Genomic DNA, 9,372 nt, shown 5'->3' on the forward strand with positions numbered 1-9,372 from the left:
GTAGTCCTTGTAATACTATTACTATTATTATTATTATTAGTCAGTCATTTTCCTAGCCTGCTTATCCATCAGGGTCGCAGGACAGCTGGAGCCTATACCAGCAATTATCATATTAAGGTGGGAAAACACCTGGGCATAACGTCAGTGCAACACGGAGTAAACACATGGACACACAAATGGGCCAGTTTAGAAACACAAGTTCAGCTAATCTGCGTGTCTTTAGACTGTGATACCGGAGCACCCAGAGAAAAGGCTGACGAACACGGGGAGAACATGAAAACTCTACGCAGAAAAAATCCTGAGGCTCGAAGCCCCTGTCTCCTTACCTCGAGGTATCAGCGCTACCACCGTGCCGCCTAATTATTATTATTATTATCTGCGGTGGATTGGCACCCTGCCCAGGATTGGTTCCCTGCCTTGTGCCCTGTGTTGGCTGGGACTGGCTCCAGCAGACCCCCGTGACCCTGTGTTCGGATTCAGCGGGTTGGAAAATGGATGGATGGATGGATTATTATTATTATTATTATTATTATTTATTTATTTGGTGTTAATGCAAGTAAGCGTAGTGTACAATTTGTGTATGGCGTTCGAATCTGAACGCACTGCAGAGAAGCGCTCTACAGTATTCAAACTGAGTTTAATTACAGTAATTCTACGCGTTGATTTCACATGTCATTTTATATGCAAGTGAAAATGCAAGTACTTTAGTTGCATTCCCATTTCAAACTGAATTTTACTATTAAAGTATTGGGAAATACGCGATTCCAAAACTAATGACAGTTCGCGACGATCGGTGGTTTTAGGGGTGCAGCCTTGATGAGGTTTGAACAAGACTCTTCCTTGGTACCTGATCCGAAGTCCCAGACCGCATTCTGAGGAGACCAATCGATTTGTGATCTTTCGGAGATAACTCCTCCCAGTGCTTCATTTACATGGAAAAACCTCTAGATGACTCCTTTCATTGCAGCCCCGAGCGGCATTAAGGCATCTTTGTTCCGAAAAGCTTGCAAGTAAAACGCTGGAAGATATTTCGGTGTTCATGATCACTTGGTCAAGAAAGAAGATTAAGAAACTAAAAAAGGTGAACGTGCTTCTAAGAGGGTGGCTATCCATAACCGCGTAAAGATGCTCGGCGAGTGCCTGATAATTCTTGCGGCGCTAGTAATCCCGGCGGTGTACTTGGAAGAGTTACACGGCGGCGTGTACCAGTTCAGCCAGACGGAATTGTTCCACAAGAAGAACAGCTGCAAAACCATTCCGAGCACCCTGCTTCTGTGCAATGATATCGAGTATAACGAAATGCGGCTGCCCAATCTGCTGGGGCACGAAACCATTAAGGAAGTCCTGCAGCAAGCCAATTCGTGGATTCCTCTGGTGCACAAGCAGTGCCACCCTGACACCAAGAAGTTTCTGTGTTCTCTCTTTGCTCCAGTGTGCCTGGACGAGGTGGACGAACCCATCGAGCCGTGCAGATCGCTTTGTGAACAGGTCAAGGAGAGCTGCGCCCCCGTCATGCTGGCGTTCGGCTTTCCTTGGCCCGATATGCTGGAATGTAGCCGCTTCCCCGTGGATAACGACCTGTGCATCCCACTGAGCAATCCCGATCAACTGGTACATCCTACACAAGAAGGTAAATACGTGGACCCGTTATCCAGGTTCTTTGTCTCCATATTCCTATTCGCTTTATTATGGACATGTTTACAGGATGTTGCCGCCTTATGTGATGGGCGATGCAGTATGTGTTCGCTTTGCATTCACCTCTCTACTTTGAACTATCGCTTCGTATACATCTGGAGAGTTTTATTTGGGTCTTCCCCGCGGGGTACATTCATGCGCACACCCATCTCTGTGTCATATATAAAAGTGACATTGCGTTTTAACCAGACGGAACTATCGATAAGCATTAAGTGGTAATGAAAAAATTCACTTTCCACACTTGGAGCGTTCATTTTCGCAGAGCTTCAGTGTTTTCGCAAAATACGAAGGGATGGATATTTTACGAATTATAAAGATAATCACTACTATTGACAGTAGGGTTTCAAGTCCGGTCTGAAGAGATGCTTACTTTTTTATAAGAAATTAAAAAATATCCAGTAAAAAAAAGCTTCCTAATACTTAGTATAACCTTTTGTAAAGAATCTCCAGGATTTGTTACTGCAATTTGCCAGGTTGACTGTCCCGTCTAATTAGTGCCATTTCTGACAGTACCACTTAATTATGAGGCCCCTGGGAAGCATTTTCCCATTAATGATTTTAACATGTAATACCCATTTAGGAAACGAGCGGGCAGCACGCTGGGACTTTCTTTGTATTAAATACAATATTTTCTTAACTTTTATTTGCCAGTAAAGAAGAAGAGGAGCTGTTTGGAATCGTTTTATGACGATACTATGTTCAACAACACACTGCCCTTTACTGTAATGGCATGACTGGGTCCAGTAACTACTGTATGTGTGTCATTCATGCATGAAGATTTAGTAAAGATATAATGTTTATTTATTGTTTTCCCAAAAAATATATGTGGAAAAATCAACACTTGCAGATTTGAAGTAAGATAGATAGATAGGAAAGGCACTATATAATTAAAGAGAGATAGATGTGAAATGCCCTACCAGAAATATGGTTAAGAAAGGCGCTATTTAAAATAACAGATACTGTATACGTGAAACGCACTATGTGATAAGTAGAAAATGAACTATAACATACACAGATAACACTTTTATGTCTGTGACTCTTTTTTATGTTTAACCAAGTTTTGTTTCTTTTTAGTAATTCTGGTGAGTATTGTGAGGTTCTTATTTTTTGTAATCTTTAGATAGATAGATAGATAGATAGATAGATAGATAGATAGATAGATAGATAGATAGATAGATAGATAGATAGATAGATAGATAGATAGATAGATACTTTATTAATCCCAAGGGGAAATTCACAATTTATTTACCTATTGAGCTTCTGTAAATATCTACATATAGTTTGTTATAAGGTTTTATTTGTTTGTTTGTTTATTACAAAAAATAAAAACAATCAACAGACAAACGTCAGACTTCCTGTTTTAGGCGCTCAGTGATTAAGTTAACCATCGACTTCTATTGAATCACTTATGTCTAACTTAGGAAAAAAATATGTGTGCGCGCGTGTGTGTTTGTGTTTGTGTTCGTCCTGTAATGGACTCCTTCCCTGTCCAGGTATTTTTCCTGCCTTCCGCTCGAGGCTTGCTAATATAGGTTGCTCCCCTGCAACCCTGGCCTGGAGAAGTGGGTCAGGAAATGGATAAATGGATATACTGTATATATATATATATATATATATATATATATATATATATATATATATATATATATATATATATATATATATAATTTTTCTACATGTAGTTCCGATAACTAATTCTGCATGTATTTACTAGTTTTAATCTGTAATGCATGTGGTGGAACTCGCAAAGTGCTCCCAACTTTGAAGCCCGGATTTAAGAAAATGATATGCTCTTGCGCACCCTTCTGTTGCTTTCATGTATGACGCCTGTCCACCATTTCTTTGCAGTGCCCAAGGTTTGTGACGCGTGTAAAGATAACGAAGAAGACGACAACGAGATTGTAGACAACCTCTGTAAAAATGACTTTGGTAGGTAAAACTTTTGTTAGTCGTATGTAACATCGTACGCGAGTCACTATGGTGACTTTGATCAATGTGAAAACACTGGCAGAAATAGAAATGCTTTTATTAAAGTGCACTGAAGGCAGTTTCAGTTTGAACATTTCCTTTATATATATATATTTTCTTTCTTTTCTTTTCGGGCTACTTTTATTATGTAGAGATCATTTCATATTGCTGATATAGCACACCTTAAGATGTACTGTATAAAAACGGAGGTAAAGATTATGGTCAGTTTCGGATTTTCTTTTTTTTGGTAAAGCGGAATGGAAAGCATTGATTCCTTACGTTCCTGGGTTTCTATTACTCGTTTGTTTATCAGTGTATTTTTGGTTTGTAGGGCAACACCCAAATTCTATACATACACTCTTAAAAATAAAGGTGCCAAAGTAGTTCTTCAGAGGTATGCCATAGAGGAGCCTTTATTTATTTAGATCTGTAACAGGGGCCATGAATCAACATCAACAGGTAATAACAGATTTGTAAACGGGTTCCTGATTTTAAAAAGGCTCACAAAGACTAAGTTCGGGCTTTCTTGATGTGTTTTATCTTATAGGTACGCCATATACATTAAGAATTTCTGCTTTGTCCTCCAATTAGGAGACTTTTCAAAGCTCAAAGAAGCAATTTTATATGCAAAGAACCCTTCACGTAATAAAATGATTCTTTTTCAAGCAGTGGCTCGACGAGGAACCGCACAACCAGTAAAATACCATTAAATAACCTTTATTTCTAAGAGTGCATATGCATACCCTTTTAATTTTAAAGCGGTCTGCATTTCCTGCAAAAGGTTATTTTTTTTATTGTCCCCATATGTGGAGTCGGTGATTACAAGTATGCGCATTCTTTTATGGAAATGTATACTTTAATGATACAATCAAATTTTTTTCGCCTAATTTTATGCTGTTGTTTGAAAACTATGAGATGTATTTATTCCGTTCGTTATAAGTTTTTTGGACTTTTTTGGATTTCTTTCTAAATGTTTTATTGGTTACTTTATTCAAAATGTGTTTTTTCCTGTAGAAAAAGTGCTATATAAATTAAATTGATTAAATACACGTATTCATTCCTTTCTTTCTTTCTTTCTTTCTTTCTTTCTTTCTTTCTTTCTTTCTTTCTTTCTTTCTTTCTTTCTTTTGCTATTCTTGCCCACATAAACGCCTGACGGTAGATTGATTATCCTTGTTGTAGACACCCCAAAGGGCAGCAGATGACCCTTTCGTGATCTTCCAAAGAAAGCCACCTGCTGACCGTTTGGTTGACAGAGAAACGTTTTACCAATCATTAGCAAACTTCGAGTTTGTACATTGTCAAAGTTAACTCGACATCTTTGTTGTGTTTCTTCCCCGCCCCTTACCCCCTTTCGCCTTCTATTAGCCCTGAAGATAAAAGTGAAGGAGATCTCGTACATCAACGGGGACACCAAAATTATCCCGGAGACAAAGAGCAAAACGATCTATAAACTGAATGGAGTGACGGAGCGCGACCTGAAGAAGACCGTGCTGTGGCTTAAAGACGGCCTGCAGTGCACCTGCGACGAGATGAACGACATCAACGCCCCCTATTTAGTGATGGGACAAAAGCTCGGCGGGAACCTGGTCATAACCTCAGTGAAGAGATGGCAGCGGGGACAGAGGGAGTTTAAGAGAATCTCGCGCAGCATCCGCAAACTGCAGTGTTAATCGGCGCCTCCTCGCCTCCCCTCTCGAAAAGAAGTGAATGAAATAAACGACACACATCGGTAACATTCAGCTAAAAGTGACTTGAAAGTGTCCGCTGCCAAAAGTTCATTCAAATGCATGTCCAAAGATGACTCGCGTAAGCGTAAATGACTACCTGACCAGAACACCCCTCCATTTACTTTGCAGAGGCACATAACTTAAGCCGGCTAAGGGTTGGAGTTCACCTTTGGACTGCAGTCACACGCCTTTCGGAATTTGGCTTGAGATAATCGTAGGTTGTATAGAATGTGACATTTGTAGTAACATCAATAATACTCTAGGGGGCGCTGTATGCCCGGAAAAAGTGGTGCCTTTCCCGTTATCAAGCAAAAAACATTTGTGTTTTCCATTGCTCGTTTTGACAGAAGGGTTTCTGGACAGGCAATTATTTGCCCTTACAACTTACGGTCACATTTTTATAGACACTTTCTGCATGAAACACGTGAATGTTGACCTGACAATCATTCGTTTGTCATTTTTTTTTTATTTTTATGTTTTTGCCTGGAGCCGGGAGCTTCGATTTTTCGTTCTCAGTTTAATTTTTAATAACCAAAACTAGTTTAATAGCCTCTTGCTTTTTGATCCATACAGCATTTACTTTATACGGTATTGAGCTTACTGCTCCCAGTTGTGCTTTAGAAAGGATGCGTGTGTTCGTATTGAAGAACTGCTGCGTTGATATTCGTTTGTGGGGTGGCTGTTAAGTTGGAATGCTTCCATTCGTTCATCCATCCATTTTTATAAGCTTTATGTATCATAGTATGGAGGAATATTTCGGACTACATAAAATAAATACAATTAATGTGAGTGATGATAATAATAACACGAAATGTGAGTATCCATCCATTTCCGAAACACGAATGTAGAGGAGCTGGAGTCATTTCCAGCAAGTTTATATATTAATTAAACATGTCAGGAAATATATGTTTTGTCGCTTATTTCATCATGTGTGTATGTTAGTAACACCAAAGCCGTAAAATAAAAATCGTCACCTTCACTCGTCAAAGTTGGGAGGGTGGGCTCTATCCTGTATTGTTTTCTGATTGGTGAGTCGTTCGCTTTGCCTGCATGGGGAATCCCGTGGCTCGTGCGCATGCTCAAAATTGTGACCGCGCGTGCACGAGGAAGTTGCCCAGAATTTCTGTTCAAAGCGCCACTTTAAAGGTAACTCTGAATTCATCACTATGAAGCGTCTGCTCTAAATGTGACACTTGAAGACCGAAGATTTACCGACCATTGGCCAATAGGAAAACAACATTTGGTAGAACCCACTTCTCAACTTTGAGAAGTGAAAGTGACAGTTTCCTTTCAGGCCTTTATTCGTATTATTGCGGTTTCACTAAAATAAATAAAAAAGGAAATAAATAAATACATAATGTAGTAACCAAGAAAAATACATTTCGAGATTCATTAATGGACCAGCCAGGGGCTGTTGTGCTATGCGCCCAATGTTTCTTCGTTGGGCTGCAGCTTCCCAGCGACCCTTCAAAGGGTTTAAAATGGATGTTTAAACCCACATTCCCAACTGTTACACTTTCTTTAATCGTCACAATTCACAGTCCGTTAATTTACTTGCGTATTTATTTTATTTTGTCCGAAATATTCCTCCTATGCAACACCGTGTCGCGAATCCCGCTGTCCCGCCAGGGTGTAAGGCAGGAACCAACCCCGGACGGGATGCCAGTACCTCGCACTATTATATATGTTATTTGAGTAAAAAAAACAATGAATTTTGGTATTTGTGTGTGTCTGTTCGGCTAACGGATGGATGATTTTATTGAACCTCATCTGGAATTAGTCGTTGAGTTTCCACACCAAGACAGAAATGTTCGATGGTGCGCAATTTTAAGAAATGTAAAGAAAAGAAGTAAACTCGTGTACTTTTAACAGTTTTTCTTTTAATTAATTCAGTCCTGCAGAATTTATTCATTCAAAGTTTTAAGGCAAACAATTAAAATTAAGCGAGATTCAAGGTCAAATAAAACAATTTTCAGAAATCCTGACGTGTGACTTACCAGACCTCCATTTTCTGAACACGAATAGTTTACAGGTAGGAACAAATCCCGGATGAGAGGTCAGTTCATCACAGGACGTGTTTAACACACACGTTAGCGAGCCGTATCAGCCTAATGCACGACTTTGGGATGTGGCAGCAAATCGTCGAGTCTCCAGATTACCCATACATGTGCGAAAATGATTTGAAGCGGGCAGGCTGATAAGCCAATTGAAACCCATGCTGTTACATTGGCACTGGGAGGCATTTGGGGACATACAAACTCCACGCAGGGACCACCCGAGGCGTAAAGCCCGGAGTTCTTGTTGCGAGGCAGAAGTTCTAACACTGCGCCACCCTGCTATTTCTGTACTCAGAAGTGCTGCGTCCCTGCTGCAGCTAGCGGCATTTAATGTAATGCTGTTGCCATGATAAGGTGTTTAGGAGTTATTACTTAGTAAAAATGTTCTAAAAAGAGAGTGGGATGTGTCCCGCACTGGAATGCCTGATTTATTGTCAAGCGCACCTGTGCCTGCATACTGGAAATTCCTTCATTTTTAAATGCTATTTTGGTAAAAAGCCGCGATCTTAAAAATAAAGAGACCAGAGTGGTTCTCAAGAGCGATGCCATATAGGAGAACCATTTTTGGTTCCCACAAGACCCATCCAATTGAAGGTTCCAGAGAGAACGTTTATTTATTTATATCTGTAACAGGCTCCATGCATAAATAACCAAGAACAGATGGCAGTAGGTGTGTGAAATGTCACTGGGCCCCGATTTTAAAAGGATTCACACTGCATGCAATAGCACCTGCCGGCTAAGTCCACGTTTTCTTAATCTATTAATGTCCAGAACATACATTAAAGATTTCAGTTTTTTCCACCATATTAGGAAGCTTTTCAAAGCACAAAGAGCCAACTTCATATGCACACAATGAAATGGTGTTTGGTTAAGAAACAGCTCAACGGGGAACCACATAACCTCTAAAAGAAGCATTCTTCTAAAGAGTGATACAGGACAGCTGTTACTCACCCCACTCTACCCCACGATCCTAAACCAAATTAAATCGGCTTGAAAATGTTATTGTATAAAACATGGATAGAAATCTTTTGTTATTATACTTGCAAAATTTGGAATGACATTTAATAACATCAGTAACGTCCATCCATCCATCCATCCATTTTTTTAGCCTGCTTATCCAGGACAGAGTCACCAGGCAACTGGAGCCCATCTCAGTAATCATCGTACGCAAGGCAGGAACAATCCACAGATAGGGCATCAGTCCATTTTAAACTGACGCGTGTTTCATTTAATAACACAGGCTAAGTTCGGCTGTTCTTGCTATGGATAGTGTCCTGCCAACTATACCAAGCATCTAAAGTCTCCCAGAAATCAATGTCTTCTCTTGGTCCCCCACAAGCGATTCTCCTCAAAATCTCTGCTGGAAATGTCAAACCCAACCAACCCTGATTCTTGTGAACGGCCCCCTTGTTCCTTTATTGCATACATGCCCCCCCCCCAACCCTGATTCTTGTGAACGGCCCCCTTGTTCCTTTATTGCATACATGCCCCCCCCAACCCTGATTCTTGTGAACGGCCCCCTTGTTCCTTTATTGCATACATGCCCCCCCCCACCCTGATTCTTGTGAACGGCCCCCTTGTTCCTTTATTGTGTACATGCCCCCCCCTTTACCCAAACCTTCCTCCTTGAAATCAGTTCTGCAAGATGGGTGGGATGTCTGCTATGCATTGGAGATTTCTAATTTCTTATTAAGAGCCAATTTCATTTGGAAGGAACCCATCAAGCAAGGGCTCTGTGGGGAACCATAAAATCCAGTAATCCGGATCGGCCAGTGAAGATCCGTCATCTATAAGAGTGCATCACATTTAAAATCATTTTCTTTAAAAACAAATCAATGACTTAAAGAAGCGTATTTGAGACCATTACTCCTAATGTCATTTTATAGTCTTAACTGGTAGTGAGGCAGTTTTAATCTTAATTT

The 9,372-nt window shown here is 40.2% G+C and overlaps 1 protein-coding gene across 1 annotated transcript; it reads left to right on the forward strand.

Moving 5' to 3' along the window:
• Positions 1 to 950: 950 nt before the first annotated feature.
• sfrp2 (secreted frizzled-related protein 2) lies at positions 951 to 8,280 on the forward strand. The gene is made up of 3 exons (XM_028802675.2): positions 951 to 1,630; positions 3,544 to 3,624; positions 5,032 to 8,280. Exons 1-3 carry the CDS (start codon positions 1,126 to 1,128, stop codon positions 5,334 to 5,336), a joined length of 891 nt encoding a protein of 296 aa, XP_028658508.1. The 5' UTR covers positions 951 to 1,125; the 3' UTR covers positions 5,337 to 8,280.
• Positions 8,281 to 9,372: the final 1,092 nt, after the last annotated feature.

The sequence above is a fragment of the Erpetoichthys calabaricus genome, chromosome 5 (assembly GCF_900747795.2).
Source record: "Erpetoichthys calabaricus chromosome 5, fErpCal1.3, whole genome shotgun sequence".
Taxonomy (NCBI): Eukaryota; Metazoa; Chordata; class Cladistia; order Polypteriformes; family Polypteridae; genus Erpetoichthys; species Erpetoichthys calabaricus.

Excerpts from the sequence above, each read along its gene's own strand:
- sfrp2 (XM_028802675.2), top strand. The coding sequence starts at position 1,126 with ATGCTCGGCGAGTGCCTGATAATTCTTGCGGCGCTAGTAATCCCGGCG. Across the intron at positions 1,631-3,543 it reads GGTACATCCTACACAAGAAG|TGCCCAAGGTTTGTGACGCG; the intron begins GTAAATACGTGG and ends ATTTCTTTGCAG. Across the intron at positions 3,625-5,031 it reads CCTCTGTAAAAATGACTTTG|CCCTGAAGATAAAAGTGAAG; the intron begins GTAGGTAAAACT and ends GCCTTCTATTAG.